Here is a 17,150-nt window from a genome sequence, read left to right as displayed (position 1 = left end):
GTTTAGCCAACCTCTAGTCTTCCAGCACATCACCTGTGACTATCGATGATACAAATATCTCAGCAAGAGGCCCATCAATCACTTCTCTAGCTTCCCACAGAGTTCTCGGGTACACCTGATCAGGTCCTGGGAATTTATGTATCCACCCTTATGCGTATAAAGACATCCAGTACTTCCCCCTCTGTAATCTGGATATTTTGCAAGATGTCACCATCTATTATCCTACATTCTATATCTTCCTTATCTTTTTCCGCAGTAAATTCTGATGCAAAATGCTCGCTTAGTATCTCCCACATTTACTGCGGCTCCACATAATGACCGCCTTGCTGTTCTTTGAGGGGCCCTATTCTCTCCCTCGTTACACTTTTGTCCTTAATGTATTTGAAAAAACCCTTTGGATTCTCCTTTATCCTATTTGGTAAAGCTATCTCATGTCCCCTATTCACCTCCTGCTGCCTTTATATTCTTCTAAGGATTCACTTAATCTATTCTGTCAATACTTGACATGTGCTTCCTTCTTTATTTTAACCAAGTCATGTTAAAGTTGTACAAGACGTTGATTCGGCCGCATTTAGAATACTGTGTACAGTTCTGGGCGCCACATTACCGAAAGGATATGGACGCCTTGGAGAGGGTGCAGAGAAGGTTTACGAGGATGTTGCCTGGTATGGAAGGTACTAGCTATGAAGAGAGGTTGAGTAGGTTCGGTTTATTTTCATTAGTAAAAGGGAGATTGAGGGGGCACCTGATTGAGATTTACAAAATCATGAAGGGTATAGACAGGGTGGATAGAGACAAGCTTTATCCCAGGATGAAAGGTTCAGTAACGAGAGCACGCTTTCAAGATGAGAGGTGAAAAGTTTAAGGGGGATACACGCACTAAGTACTTCACACAGAGTGTCGTGGGCGTTTGGAACGCGTTGCCAGCAGAGGTGGTAGAGGCAGGCACGGTAGATTCTTTTAAGACGCATCTGGATAGATGCATGAGGAGGTGCGGAGCAGAGGGATTCAGATGCTTAGGAATTGGCCGACAGGTTTAGACAGTACTTCTGGATGGGCTCAGGCTTGGAGGGCCGAAGGGCCTGTTGCTGGGCTGTAAACTTTCTTTGTTCTTTGTTCTTTGTAGTTAAACCCTCAAATAATTTGGTCCTCCAGCGTTCACTATGCATACCAGCCTTCCCTTTCACCCTGACAGGAATATACTTTCGCTGGATTCTCATTATCTCATTTTTGAAGACTTCCCCACTTTCAACCATCCCGTTACCTGCAAACATCTGCCTCCAATCAGCTTTCGAAAGTTCTTGCCTAATACTGTCAAAATTAGCCTTTCTCCAATTTAGAACTTCAACTTTTAGATCTAGTCTGTCCTTTTCTATCACTATTTTAAATCTAATAGAATTATGGTCACTGGCCCTAAAGTGCTCCCCCACTGACACTTCCGTCACCTGCCTGTCTTATCTCCCAAGGGGTAGGTCAAGTTTTGCACCTTCTCTAGTAGGTACAACCACACACTGATTCAGAAAAATTTCTTGAAAACACTTAACAAATTTCTCTCCATCTAAACCCTTAACACTATGGCTGTCCTCGTCGATGTTGAAAGTTAAAATCCCCTATCAAAACCACCATATTATTCTGACAGACAGCAGAGATCTCCTTACAAGTTTGTTTCTCAATTTCCGTCTGACTATTGGGGGATATATAATACGATCCCAATAAGGTGATCATCCTTTTCTTATTTCTCAGTTCCACCCAAATTATTTCCCTGGATGTATTTCCGGGAATATCCTCCCTCAGCACAGCTGTAATGCTATCCCTTATCTAAAATGCCACTGCCCCTCCTCTCTTGCCTACTTTCTATCCTTCCTGTAGCACTTGTATCCTGGAACATAAAGCTGCCAGTCCTGCCATCCATGAGTCATTTTTCTGTAATTGCTCTGATATCCCAGTCCCATGTTCCTCACAATGTCCTGCGTTCGTCTGCCTTCCCTGTTAGGCCCCTCGCGTTGAAATAAATGCAGTTTAATTTATTAGTCCTACCTTGTCCCTGCCTTCCCTGACTGTTTGACTCACTTCTGTTCTCAAATATACCAGTCTCAAATTGATCTCTTTCTTTACTATCTCCCTGGTCCCACCACCGCCCCGCCTCTCCCCCCCCCCCCCCCCACCGCCACCTTACTAGTTTAAGTCCTCCCGAGTACCTCTAGCAAATCTTCCTGCCAGTATATTAGTCCCCTTCCACCCTTCCAATTTAGATGCAATCCGTCCCTCTTGTACAGGTCATTTGTGTCTTCCTTCACATCTGATAAACTAACTACCATTTGCCTGATCAGGACTGCTCGATGAAGGGATCATTAATTACCGGTGCTGATACAAGGTGTCTTGATGAGACCTCCTTCCTGTAATAATTGTATTTGCATGAAGGATTTTTGTTATATTATACTTTTAAGGTCACGTTTTAATTTTCTCTTTGTTAATTAATTTTATTAATCCTTTTGGTGTGTGGTCATGGAACAGCGACTCATGTGGTTGGATTACAAAGTTTCCCTTGCCACCTGTATTGGATGGTTGATTTTCACTCATTGTGAGAACAAAACCTTTTTAACTTTGAAAATAACACACTTATGATAGTGTACATTTGGCACCAAGTAACTTATTGACGACAGTTCAACGAGCAACGTGAGCACGGTGGTTTACCTGATTCTCGATTTGTTTTCCCAAGTTAAGATTTTACCAATTAAATTGCTGCTGTAATCGCTGATAAATGAGATTGCAAAATACACAAGTATTATGAGGAAAATCCTGTCATTTCACAAAGGGCACCAATATCCAACATTCATTATGTCGTTCACTCTTTTCCTCCCCGTTCTATTTAAACTGTGTTCGCAGTTGAATGAAGCAGTGAGTTACAGTGTAGCCAAACTCCCACTGGACTGGTATGACTATGAGAAGTCATCTTCACAATGGAAGAAAGATATGAGCTGCCATCTTAGGAGAAGCACGATATGAAATATCTCAAATCCCGACTTGTTATGAATCGTAGTCCCTAAATAATGTAATTTTTCAGAATACTGAAGAGTTCTTTTGTGGGACTGAAGGTCTTTGACCAGACGTGTCCCATAGCGATCAGTGTAGGATCCACTTTTGTTAGTCTTTTATATAAGTGATTTCGATGATAATATCGAAAGCATGGTTTCTAACATTACAGATGACACTAATATTGTTGGTACTATGGACAGTGAAGAGAGTTATCTAAATGAGAAATAGATCTGTTGATCACTTATGTCATAGTGTTAAAGGTTTAGATGGAAAGGAATTTCTTAGGTGTGTACAAGACAATGTTTTGATTCAGTATGTGGATATACCGACTAGAGAAGGTGCAAAGCTTGACCTACTCTTGGGAAATAAGGCAGGGCAGGTAAACACTTTGACCATAATTTTATTCGTTTAAATCGTGATGGAAAAGGATAGACCAGATCTAAAAGTTGAAGTTCTAAATTGGAGAAAGGCCAATTTTGACCGTATAACTTTCAAAAGCTGATTGGAGGCAGATGTTCGCAGGTAAAGGGACAGTTGGAAAATGGGAAGACTTCAGAAATGAGATAACGACAATCCAGAGAAAGTATATTCCTGTCAGAGTGAAAGGGAAGGCTGGTAGATAAAGGGAATGCTGGATGACTAAAGAAATTGAGGTTTGGTTAGAAAAAGGAAGCATATATCAGGTATAGACAGGATAGATCGATTGAATCCTTAGAAGAGTATAAAGAAAGTAGGAGGATACTTAAGAGGGAAATCAGGAGGGCAAAACCGGGACCTGAGATAGCTTTGGCAAATAGAATTAAGGAGAATCCAAAGGGTTTTTACAAATGCATTAAGGACAAAAACGTATTTCCGGAGAGAATAGGGCCCCTCAAAGATCAGCAAGGCGGCCTTTGTGTGGAGCCACAGAAAATCGGGGAGATACTAAATGAATATTTTGCATCAGTATTTACTGTGGAAAAGGATATGGAAGATATAGACTGTAGGGAAATAGATGGTGACATCTTGCAAAATGTCCAGATTACAGAGGAGGAAGTGCTGGATGTCTTGAAACGGTTAAAGGCGGATAAATTTCCAGGACCTGATCAGGTGCACCCGAATACTCTGTGGGAAGCTAGAGAAGTGATTGCTGGGCCTCATGCTGAGATATTTGTATCATCGATAGTCACAGGTGAGGTGCCGGAAGACTGGAGGTTGGCAAACGTGGTGCCACTGTTTAAGAAGGGCGGTAAAGACAAGCCAGGAAACTATAGACTGGTGAGCCTGACCTCGGTGGTGGGCAAGTTGATAGAGGGAATCCTGAGGGACAGAATGTACATGTATTTGGAAAGGCAATGACTGATTCGGGATCATCAACATGGTTTTGTCTGTGGGAATTCATGTCTCACAAACTTGATTGAGTTTTTTGATGAAGTAACAAATAAGATTGATGCGGGCAGAACAGTTGATGTGATCTATATGGACTTCAGTAAGGCGTTCAACAAGTTTCCCCATGGGAGACTGATGAGCAACGTTCGATCTCATGGAGTAAAGGGAGAACTAGCCATTTGGATGCAGAAATGGCTCAAAGGTAGAAGACAGAGGGTGGTGGTGGAGGGCGGTTTTTCAGACTGGAGGCCTGTGACCAGTGGAGTGCCGGAAGGATCGGTGCTAGGCCCTCATATTTTTGTCAGTTACATAAATGATTCGGATAAGAACATAAGAGATACAGATAGTAAGTTTGCAGATGACACAAAAATTGGAGGTGTGGTGCACAACGAAGAGGGTTACCTCAGATTACAACAGGATCTGGACCAGATGGGCCAATGGGCTGAGAAGTGGCAGATGGAGGTTAATTCAGATAAATACGAGGTGCTGCATTTTGGGAAAGCAAATCTTAACAGAACTTATACACTTAATGGTAAGGTCCGAGGGACTGTTGCTGAACAAAGAGATCTTGGAGTGCAGGTTTCCAGCCCATTGAAAGTGGAGTCGCAGGTTGATAGGATAGTGAAGAGGGGGTTTGGTATGCTTTCCTTTCTTGGTCAGAGTATTGAGTACAGGAGTTGGGAGGTCATGTTGCGGCTGTACAGGACATTGGTTCGACCACTGTTGGAATATTGCGTGCAATTCTGGTCTCTTTCCTATCAGAAAAATGTTGTGAATCTTGAAAGGGTTCAGAAAAGATTTACAAGGATGTTGCCAGGGTTGGAGAATCTGAGCTACAGGGAGAGTCTGAACAGGCTGGAGCTATTTTCCCTGGAGTATCGGAGGCTGAGGGGTGACCTTATAGATGTTTACAAAATTGTAAGGGGCATGGAAAGGATAAATATACAAAGTCTTTTCCCTGGGTTAGGGAGTCCAGAACTAGAGGGCATAGGTTTACGGTGAGAGAGGAAAGATATAAAATAGACCTAAGGGGCAACATTTTCATGCAGAGGGTGGTACGTGTATGGAATGAGATGCCAGAGGATGTGGTGGAGGCTGGTACAATTGCAACATTTAAGAGGCATTTGGATGAGTATATAAATAGGAAGGGTTTGGAGCGATATGGTCGAGTGCTGGCAGGTGGGACTGGATTGGGTTGGGATATCTGGTCGGCATGGATGGGTTGGACTGAAGAGTCTGTTTCCATGCTGTACATCTCTATGAATCTATGCCTGTATGAGCCAATGGGCTGAAGTGTGACAGATTGAGTTTAGTTTGGAAAATGCAAGAAATTGCATTTTATAAAATAAAAAAGGCAAGCCATAGCCAGTTAAAAGTTGGTCTTTCAGTAATCTTGTGGAACAGAGAGACCTCAAGGATCATGTATATAATTCTTTCAAGTCTCCATCACACACTGATAGGGTAATTAAGAAGTGTGTAGCAAGCTTGCCATCATTGGTCAGATGTGGGGTTGGTACGTTATTTTGAGATTGCACAGGATGTGGGGAGGCCTCTTCTGGAGTACTACATACAGTTCCGTCCTCCCGTTTTTAGGATGGATTTATCAAGCTAGAGAGTGCTGAGAAAAGGTTTACTTGGATGTTACCAGGAACAGAGTTTGTATTATAACTGGAGACTGGATATGCATGATCTTTTCCACTGAAACATGGGAGGTTCAGAGCTGACATTGAAGAGGTTTATAAAATCATGATGCGTATGGATGAGGTGAATTACAAATTCATTTTCCCTAGCTTGGAGGAGATCAAGACAAGGATACAAATTTTCAAGGTGGACGGAGAAAGATTCTAAAAAGACATGAGGTCATTTATTTTAATTTCCACTAAGAAAGGTTCACTTATTGAATGAACATCCAGAAGAAGCAGTGGATGCGGGTTTAGAACATACAACATAGAAAACTACAGCACAGAACAGCATTATACCTGTGTACACTGTGGGCTGATTGACAGAGGTTATTTGCTACATCTGTTAAAATATTTTTTTTCTTATCATGGAATAACCAGGACGGCAAGAATGGACGTTCCTTTGTTTGATTTGTGCCTGTTGAAAGTTGCTGAGGGTGGCGTTTCAGTGTGTAGTCATGTCGGAAAATCAAGTGTCTTTCTTGCAAAGTTTGCATAAAAATCGCCAGTCTCTCATTTTGAGGCGGAAATATCTTTGATTTCCTTTTCCAGACAATTTCAACCTGACGCATCTGATCACGGTGGAAAGTGACGACTGCAGATGCTGGAGATCAGATGCTGAAAAATGTGTTGCAGGAATCCTGAAGAAAGGCTGATGCCCGAAACGTCGATTCTCCTGCTCCTTGAATGCTGCCTGACCTGGTGCGCTTTTCCAGCAACACATTTTTCAGTATCTGATCCCGGTATCAGTAATAGATTCATAATGTTTTTTGTAAAATATCACAGCTCAAGTCTTTTTTGTTAAACATTGATACATGAGTTTGAAGATATCATCCTTGAAACGACAAGCAATTTGTACAATTCAACCAAACATCGTACTAAACAGAAATGATTGCACATGTCGAATTTAGGGGTTCGATAATCCATGAAATAACTGCGTTAATCATTTTGTTTTTAACTACCGGGGGATGAAGAGAACTCCATTTTGGGAAACAAGATCAAATTAAGTCTCAGCTACAAAAAGATTCCCCTAAAATACATTTCCCTTGTCCACATTTTTAAAAATATATTTGAGAGTTTGTCTCAATAGCGATTTCACCACATCCTTCAGCTCCTCTCTGAATTTGTTCTGGGTTGCTGCATAAATACATGGGTTCAGGAAACAGCTCAACAACTTGAGATTATTTCCCGTTTCCGTTGCGATATATTTAGGGTCGTTAAATTCACCTCGGTAATAATTAGGGTTTGACAGTCTGGTAATGACCAAAGTAGCGGAACGTGTCAACCAAAGCAATATGAAACTGACAGATACTGAGAACAATAAAACGATCGACTTCCTCCGGTTCTCCATCTCTGTATTGCTTTGATTCTCCTTTCTGTGTCCATGGAGTTTAATCCGAGTTCTATTCGCCATTAGAATACGGCGGATGGTTAAACAATTAAATGAGACAATTAAGATAAATGGAAGCCAAGCCACCCAGGTGCTGTAAACCCAGACAAACGCTATCCCTGGAGATGAAGCAAAGAAAGTTACGCTTGACTGGCAGCCCCATTGGATTTTATTAAAGATTTGCTCTGACTCATATGCAAACAAAAGTGGAATATTTTTTAACAAGGTCAGGACCGAAATGATTATTAATACCGCCGTTGCAGTTCTTTCTGTACAATATAGTGTTTTAAACTTCTGGCAGCAGATCACCACAAATCTGTCAAATGTGAAGGAAACGGTGAACCAAACAGTTAAATCGAGACTGGTAGCAGCTATGTATATAATGAACTTGCAAACAGGTGTGTAGGAGAAGAAGGAAAGAGGAAAATGATAATGCAAAATGCGATATGCGATAACATCATGGATAATGACCAAGAGATCCGATGTTGCCATGGCTACCAGATAAGCAGAAATGCATTTAGAAAGACCACAGTTTCCTCGTACGATAATTATAACAGTCATCGTGTTCGCTGAAAAAGAGACAGAGCATTTCGGTAATATTGCAATGCATGTTTGAAATAGAGGAGAAGATACTTTTTAAGAGGATGTGAATACTTTCTGATTGATCTACAAAACAGGAAATGGACCCATATTTAATGTGGTCCCATCTATCTGTATGGTATTGTCAGACTGTCGAAAGAGCAACAAAAGCCTTTGCATGCAACACTTTTGTGAGGGTTCTAATTACATCAGCTATGCTTCCAGATAAAGGGAAAAAGTAGAGGTGTTCAAACACTGTTTTTGACAATGATATGTGAACACTGACAATGGGAAATGTATAATATGCAACATTAACACGGATAAATTAAAATCAACTCGAAAGAAACAAGTTCAATGTCTCACCTGGAAGACAAACAGCTGCAAGAAGTGGATAATAAATCTCCTTCAATAATAAAATCGGTGGTTTCTCCATTTCTGAAAATGAATGACTTCTGTTGGAATAGAATTTCTATGGCTGCAGTATGACCAACATTAGGCAGATGTAATCTGTATTTATACATGCATCACATGTCCAGAGAGTCAATTATGTCAACTCATCACTTACATTAGTTGCAATCATGTAGAATGTTTTATTTCCATAATACACTAAATAAAATAAGATCTGATCCTGGCATTCTAGACTTCACTTTCATTCTCTTCTCTGCGTTGGACCCCAAATGTCATGTATTTTAACTTATTTATGCATTTAAACAATTGTCCTTTGTAAAAAATAACCGTGCCTTATGAATTTTTTTTTCTCATTAATCCCATTATGGTCTGTGGTCTGGTCTTCCCAACTGCCAACAGTTGACTCCACACGTGTATTGTAGCTCATCACATTCGAGCAATTGTCCAGTTTCTGAAATTGTCTACTCGGTTGCGAATAATGGATAAGGGACCATGACTAGATTAACAACTTTGGAGAATTTTGTTTCCACATCCTCCCTAATTTTACGTGAAAGTTATCGGACTGAATTCCATTCTCCCAGCCAGTAAAACGTACTTGACAAGTCGGAAACTGACTCGAATTTGTCTGAATGCCTGGGAATGAACACACAGCACGAAATGTTTTTCAGTGTTCCTTCCAGAAAGCATTAAATATCTTCAAGCGAGCTGTTAATGATAAAGAATAGAGGGTGGAATTAAGGATCAAAGCCATCACTGGAGAAGTGGTATAAATACAAAGCACTGAGTGTGTGACGATGCTGTCAGTTTATAAAGGTCATTTCGTGCTTGTTCCTGGAGAGGTCCTAAAGGCAGAGGTGCCTTAGCGTCTTGTTCAATAATGGAATGGCAGTGGCCAGTTAGCCGAGTTCAAGTTTATTCCTCGAGATTGTTTAGCTGTCCTGCTGGACTGCTGGCGAGTTGCAAGCTTCAGTAAAGGGTTTTTCTAACTTTCTATTGAAGTCTCTCTCTTTGGATGTTGTTCCCTCCGGCCTGTATGAATCTGTGTTTGTAGTTATCTTTTTTGCCATTAATCAGCTATTACTGTATTGGAACAATTGATTATTCATTGTTACTGCATCGGATCGGCGGAGTTTTTCCACTGTTAGGTTAATTAACATTCTGCTTTCCTTTGGATGTGCTTCCAGTGTAGTGTTTAAATGATTTTTGTTTTGCTTAAAGCTGAGTGATTTGACGAGTTGTATCAGAGTGGGAACACCCACTTCACATCTTCCTTTATAATTAGAAAAGCTGAGGGGCCAGGCCACCTTTTTAAAATATTTGCAGGGCGTCTGGCCAAGTCCATAACAGGAAGTGCGTTCTAGCTGTCATTGATCCTATAATTCCACTTCGGGTTCAGTGTTGTCGGATACAAAGACGAGTGGTAGGTGTCAGTGACTTTTGGGCTGGTTGTTGAATTCGGTTGATTGAAACAGTGTTTTGTGCAGTAATGGCTTTCAGTCACTGACAGACTTTTGGGGGGCGGGGATATGGAGGTTTTACAAAAGGCGAACAAGGTAAAGCTATTGGAAATGAAGTTGTGTTGCTGGAAAAGCGCAACAGGTCAGGCAGCATCCAAGGAGCAGGAGAATCGACGTTTCGGGCATGAACCCTTCTTCAGGAATGAGGAAAGTGTGTCCAGCAGGCTAAGATAAAAGGTAGGGAGGAGGAACTTGGGGGAGGGGTGTTGGGAATGCGAAAGGCGGAAGGAGATTAAGGTGAGTGTGATAGGCTGGAATGAGGGTGGGGGCGGAGAGGTCAGGAGAAGATTGCAGGTTAGGAAGTTGGTGCTGAGTTCGAAGGTTGGGACTAAGACAAGGTGGGGCGAGGGGAAATGAGGAAATTTGAGAAATCTGAGTTCATCCCTTGTGGTTGGAGGATTCCTTGACAGAAGATGAGGTGCTGTTGCTATGGTCTGGCGATGGAGGAGTCTAAGGATCTGCATGTCCTTGGTGGAGTGGTTGAAGTGTTGAGCCACAGAGTGGTTGGGTTGGTTGGTGCGAGTGTCCCAGAGGTGTTCTTTGGAATGTTCCGCATGTAGGCGGCCTGTCTCCCCAATATAGAAGAGGCCACATCGGGTGCAGCGGATGCAGTAACTGATGTGTGTGGAGATGCTGGTGAATTTCTGGCGGATGTGGAAGGATCCCTTTGGGCCTTGGAGGGAAGTAAGGGGTGAGGTGTGGGTGCAAGGTTTGCATTTCTTGCGGTTGCAGGGGAAGGTGCCGGGAATGGAGGTTGTCTTGGTGGAGGGTGTGGATCTGACGAGGGAGTGACGGAGGGCGTGGTCTTTTAGGAATGCTGATAGGGGAGGGGAGGGAAATATATCCCTGGTGGTGGGGTCCGTTTGGAGCTGGTGGAAATGATGACGGATGATATAATGTATATGGAGGTTGGTGGGGTGGTATGTGAGGACCAGTGGTATTCTGCCCTGGTGGCAATTGGAGGGGCGGGGCTCAAAGGCGGAGGAGCGGGAAGTGGAGGAGATGTGGTGGAGATCATCGTCGACAGCGGCTCGGGGGAAATTGTGGTCTTTGAAGAAAGAGGCCATCTGGGTTATTCGGTCTTGGATCTGGTCCTCCTGGCAGCAGATGCGACGGAGATGAAGGAATTGGGAATGTGGGATGTCGTTTTTACAGGGGGCAGGGTGGGAGGAGGTGTTGTCTAAGTAGCTGTGGGATTCGGTCGGTTTATTGTAAATGTCCTTGTTTATTCGGTCACCCGAGATAGAAATTGAGAGGTCGAGGAAGGGGAGGGAGGAGTCTGAGACGGTCCAGGTAAATTTGAGGTCGGGGTGGAAGGTGTTAGTAAAGGTTTTACTCTCCCGTGGAGAGTGAGAAATCAAACATCTTGGCCATTGTAATTGCAAAATTTAAAATTCATCTTGATAGGTATATAAATAGGAAGGGTTTAGAGGGATATGGATCGGGCGATGACAGGTGTGAATAGATTGGGTTGGAATATCTGGTCGGCATGGACATGTTGAACCAAAGGTTTGGTTTCTGTGCTGTATATTGCAATGATTTTAAGGCCGCATAGACCAGGAGCAGTAGGTAAAGAAGTTACATGAAGCAGGTCACATCAGTCTTTGATGTTGATGAATGAAGAGATATGTAATGCAGAAAGAATATTACCGGGAAATGTGTGTGTCCATGGAATTCATGGTATGACGAGAAGTGATCCATTATGAAGAGTGAGATTGGAGTGTCAAGAGAAAAGTGGAGAAGTGTTGCCATGAATAATGGAGAAAATCAGCTTCAGGAATGCAATTTGCGCTTTATACCGATATAGCTGGCCCACAGGTAGGGGTGCTGCCTGCTGTAGTCGAAAAGCCAGTGGAGAATCAGGCAACTGAGCTCTAAAGGAAGTGTTAGCGTTTGATTTTTTTCTTGACTGTGTGATAACAAGATCACAAAGTTACCTGTTGAAAAAAGAGGAGAATTCCATAAATAAAAAGAAGAATGTTAATGTAGAGATTCCAGAAGTCATGTTTGATTGAATGTTTGAGCTAAATCATGAACAGATGGAGGGAAAAGTGGATTTTTTATTTTTTATATATTTATCTGTGCTACAACAGAAAGATAGAAAAGTGAAGCAATTATATCAAAAAACGTACGCAGAAGAAAAAATCGGCATGTATTCCCAAATGTTTCTCGTTTAAAATTATGTCTTGCTGAGAAAATGGAGACCATCATATCTTCAAGTGGGTTATAAAAATGCGGTGTTGCAGGTAGCACGTGAATGACCAGTCGGAGAAAATCTCAGGTTAAAATGCGAAAGCATTTTTTACTGCATAAGGATGTGGTTACATTTTGCTGGAAATGTCATACGTGTCAGGTAATTGGCAAACCTCAGGCAATACTGAAGCCAGCATTTTAAATACCCATTCCTGCATTTGAGGAACCTTTTCTCAGATCTTAACTGTTTGCACAGGACCCCTACCTGAAAAGAAATTGATAATATCAGCACACATGCAGGCAGGGTGCTGCTGAACACTGAACACTTGTGATTTAAATATCAGAACCGTTTCATGAGGCGTCCAAGAAAGCATCTTGAATTTTTTTGTCAGAAAAGGAAATGACAGAACAAGTAAGACCATTCAGCATGTCCCATTGGAATGGAAGGAGATTGTTCAGTCCCTCTGATCTGTTGTCAATTAGACGAGATAATTAATCCACACAATCTTGAGAAACAGGGAAGTGCTGATATCACTGAACTCTATTTGTACTGCAGCACAGAGACAAAAAGAAACTGTTAAACTCCTTAACAGTGACAAAATAGATCTTGACAGCAACCACTTTACACTTGATCCTGTCACAAAGGAATGGAAGAATGTTAAGCAGTTCCTGAAAACTGTTCCATTGAAACAGGAGAACACCAGTCTGCTCCATCTGTTTGTCACTAAAACAAATTGAGGAAAACATTATACCTGTCACAGAAGGACAGTAGGTCTGTGTTCAGTCTGCCTGCACTATCTGCTTTGGTGAAATAGGCAATGGCATGTTTACAAATTAACTGTTCATCTACTCAGAGAATATTTAGTCTCTACTTGCTTTATCATTGTCTTAAAAAATGAACCGGCAATTGTGCAATTTTCCAGCTAGTGCAGCGTTTATTGGTCATCTGTAATTGTGCTGGTAAAAAGACATGAATTGCTGCCGTCCTTGTGCTGTGTGGACTCACACTGTTATTCCAGAATTTTAACCCAGCGAAGGAACGTTGAGAAATTTCCAATCGAGTGCGGAGTGGCTCGGAGAGGACATTGCAGAAGGAGGTGTTCCCATGTCCCTGCTACACTGTGCTTGTTAGTGATGGTGGGAAAAGAAGGTGATTTCTCATGAACATAGTGATTTTCTGAAGTGCATCTTGGAGATAGCGTCTGAGTAATTTAAGTAGACGTCAGTGTTGCCGGGAGCCAATATGGTGCCAATAAATGGAGATAATATATGTTGGAGGTGGACTAGCCCAAGTCAGACGTAAAGCATTTTTTATGCCTATAGTTTCATGGACAGCATTAAGCATTTCATTCCAGACACACGTTGATTTCAAATTCCACCATTTGCAGTGGTGAAATGAAAGACCAGGCCAACACGGGATTTTCTGGATCTGTGCATTAGTCATCTTGTCATCGATTTCACAATGCCAGCATCACCAGAGTATTCAACCATGTGGTGTAACACTTTGGTGGAATCTCCCCATTAATCTTCTAACATTATTCTTCAATCAACATGACTCAAAACGTTCTAAGACACTTATGGGAGAGGTGAAATTTCAACTTAATGTTCCAGAGATGTTATGACTACTCCACAATTAGAACGAATGCAATTAACTGGTTTAAACGGGCAGTGATACACCCCAGGGAAGGTGGGATTTGAAGACAGGTTTTCCGGCTTTAAACTAGGGGTACTATTGCTATGTCATCGGGTTTTCCACAGTGAACTATTCAGCTGAACTAAATGTCTATGTGTTCCACATAACCTGTCCTGAATATTCAAATTGTTTAACATCAACTCCAACCATCCTGCCCACTATCCTTTACCGTGGTCGCTGAAATATTTAAGTCACGCGGTAGCCATTCAGACTTTGAACGACCATGTCCAGAGGCATATCATCAGGTTCGAACTTGCTCTGATCTTTCCCAATGTTGGCGACTCTGCAGCATCTGTCACATTTCCCAGGCTCTGCCTTATTTCCCTCTTCTCCCCTTCCTCTATTGCGTGATCAGGAGGTGACTTTGATTTGGTTTAATTTCATTTGATTCATTACAGGGTCACATCTTCACCTCCAGAGAAGTAAATTTCCATGTTATGCAGATCTTCAGGACAGCAGTTATTCGACCATCGTACGATGCGATAATGAGCGGGGGAAGAATATTGTAATTGATTAACTGGGTGTGAAGGAAACGGAAGTCAGCATTGACCAGCAGAGAAACAGAACAAGATTTCGTTACTGAACGAAGATCAGTGCAGATGTGAATATTCAGACAATAAACCAAATAATTTTCAAATCGTAACAGTAACTGTTCTTCTAACTCCACAATTCTAAGAACTTGCAGGATCTGGAATCCTTTTCACTGACTGATTACAGACTGAAACATATAGAGAACTTCCTCTTAATACTCAGTCCCCTAATTTTGTCAATTAGTTGCAACCTGCCTTGATCCACCCTGTCCACACACCCTGTCCAGTCATTGATCACATAATCATTTGAGGAGTCATCATTCCCGAGACAGTAGTGGTCCTCCGATCAGTTGATCCCCTTCCTTCTGCCAAGACAGCATTTCCAATTCGGTATCAACAATTTGTTCAGCCCAGACACAAGTAATCTGACAATGGCTACAAGTGTCAGGTGGTAAAGGGAAAGGGAGCAAGTACTCATTCTCCACCTGAGTTGGCACACTTCCAACCTCTTGCCATTCACCAGTGTGCCCATTTTGAGACCAGGTGCTGTTACTTGAGTTGGGAGGACCTTTCTCTGGAGGTCATTTAAAAGTGAGAAAAAAATAAACTAAAACACATTTTTACTGGCATTAACAGCACGGGGATGTCATTGAAGAACATTTTGAAAATGTCTTAATTGATTGAATAGAACATCTACCTAAAACAAACAATTGGAATCAGTATTTGTTAGCAATAATGGATGTGCCACTACATTTCCAGAGATCATTCCATTGTGCAATATCACAGCTGAAAGTATTGTCGAGAAGTCACGCACATCTTTCACTGGATAATGACTACCCACAGAGATACAATCAGATCAAGGGTGAAAGTTTATATCAAAGTTATTCAAGGAAGTTTTGGATACCTAAGGAATACAACAATTCAAACCTTCTGCGTACTGTCCAGAATCACAGGGAGCGCTAGAAAGGTGGCATCCCATGTGAAAAACCCGGTCAAAGGCATGTAGTCAAGATTCCCCAGATGATTAGGATAACGGAATTCCATTTGCAATTTTTACCATCACAAATGCACCAAATAAATCGACCAAATGCACTCCATTTGGATTAGGTTTTCGGCAGGAAGTGAGAGAACCACTAAAAATGATGAAGCAAAAATTACTAAGTTCGAATTCAGAGACTACATATTTGGACGATGCGTCAGCTTTTAGGGAATGATCAAAGAGCGTGGGGGAGCTGGCTAAACAACATTTAAACTTATCATAGTATGTAATGAAACAAAAAGCAGACACGAAATCAAAACTTTTCAATTTGGGGTTCAGGTGGATAAGGTATCAGTGTAACTTCCAGTGATATGTGAATCTTTAAAATCAAGTTTTAGTGGACCTTATCAAGTTGAAAAAAAGGTGAGTGAGGTAAACTATTTGAAAGGACTTGAGACAGAAATAAATCTCATAGAGTGTGCCATATGAATATGCACAAAAGATGTTTTTATAAGGAAATAAACCAAAATGAAACTAAGCTATCGTTTGCAATACTGAAGAACCAAATTCAGAGGATCCTGATCTGGACATTCCTCAAATGAAGTTGGACAATGAAGACGTTGTCAAAAATTGGGATAAATTATCGAATTAACTTCCAGAGGAAAATCCAAATTACCTGAAAGAGTTATTACTATCACATGGGGAGATACACAGACATAATCAGGGAAGTACTAACCTAGTTATGCATGATGCAGATATTGGACATTCTTTTCCGTTTAAGCAACATCCTAATAGGCATAATCTTCCTAAGTGGGAAGGGGTGCAAGAGGAGATTGAACGCATGCTCGAAGATGGCATAATCCAAGTGAGCTACAATGACTGGAGCTCACCCATACTATTTGCACCAAAACCAGATGGTAACCAAGGGAAATGTGTGGAATATCGCAAAAAACACAGTTACAAAGATTGATGCCTATCTGATTCCACATTGGGAAGACTGTGTTGAAACAATGAGACAAGCAAATTAAAGTTCTAATTTTTGACTTTCTCAGAGGATACTTTTTCGGAAAGAGTGAATATAATTTCAGCTTTTGTACTGCCGAAGGCACTGTATCAGTTTAAAGCCATGCTGTTTGCAACGAAAATGTGCCATTCACATTTCAATGGCTACCAAATAAGGTTATTTCTAGATGCCAAATTGTGTCATTTATATTGATGACCGAGTGAATTTAAATCATACGAGGAAGGAACATTTGCACCTTTATTCAAATTTGTTTGATCGTCTTCGGGAAGCAGGCTTGATGATACGTTTGGGTAAAGGTGAACTTGCCAAAGCCCAAGTCACCTTCCTGGGCCATGTTATTGGACGGAAACCTTGATAGAAAGAGCAATACTATTATTACTGGGATTGAGTGGTTTTCTATCGGAAATTCTTACCAAATGTCAGCAGTATGGCTTCTACACTCACTGAGTTACAGAGGAAAAGCAAAACAAAAATCAGTGGATGACACACTGTCAGAAGGCATTTTCTGCTAACAACTGCCTCAGTGTTTACCATGCCTAATTCTGCCAAGTCATTCAATGTGGCTATCGATGCATGTGATGTAGGTGTCAGTGTGATGCTCTATCAGGAAGATGCTAAGAAGATATGAAGACCAATCGGGTATTTCTCCAGGAACCTGGACATTTACCAAGAGAAATATTTGACATTTGAGAAGGAGTCTTTGAGGTTGCTGTTAACGTTACAGCATGTCAATGTTTATATTACCGGTAATGTG

General features: G+C 41.5%; 1 protein-coding gene across 1 annotated transcript; it reads right to left on the bottom strand.

Moving 5' to 3' along the window:
* Positions 1–7,113: 7,113 nt before the first annotated feature.
* Positions 7,114–8,485, bottom strand: LOC148136351 (putative G protein-coupled receptor 139). Its single transcript, XM_087983785.1, has 2 exons — positions 8,416–8,485; positions 7,114–8,042 (listed from the first exon to the last, which is right to left on the bottom strand). The coding sequence occupies exons 1-2, from the start codon at positions 8,483–8,485 to the stop codon at positions 7,114–7,116; spliced, it is 999 nt and encodes a 332-aa protein (XP_087839911.1).
* Between the last annotated feature and the right edge of the window lie 8,665 nt (positions 8,486–17,150).

The sequence above is a fragment of the Chiloscyllium plagiosum genome, unplaced genomic scaffold, assembly GCF_037043375.1.
Source record: "Chiloscyllium plagiosum isolate Xiang-an unplaced genomic scaffold, Cpla_swu_hap1 HiC_scaffold_46, whole genome shotgun sequence".
Taxonomy (NCBI): Eukaryota; Metazoa; Chordata; class Chondrichthyes; order Orectolobiformes; family Hemiscylliidae; genus Chiloscyllium; species Chiloscyllium plagiosum.
This window is presented reverse-complemented; position numbering and strand designations above follow the sequence as displayed.

Coding starts and splice junctions, on each gene's coding strand:
- LOC148136351 (XM_087983785.1), bottom strand. CDS start 8,485: ATGGAGAAACCACCGATTTTATTATTGAAGGAGATTTATTATCCACTT. Junction 8,043..8,415: donor TGCAGCTGTTTGTCTTCCAG/GTGAGACATTGA, acceptor TCTCTTTTTCAG/CGAACACGATGACTGTTATA.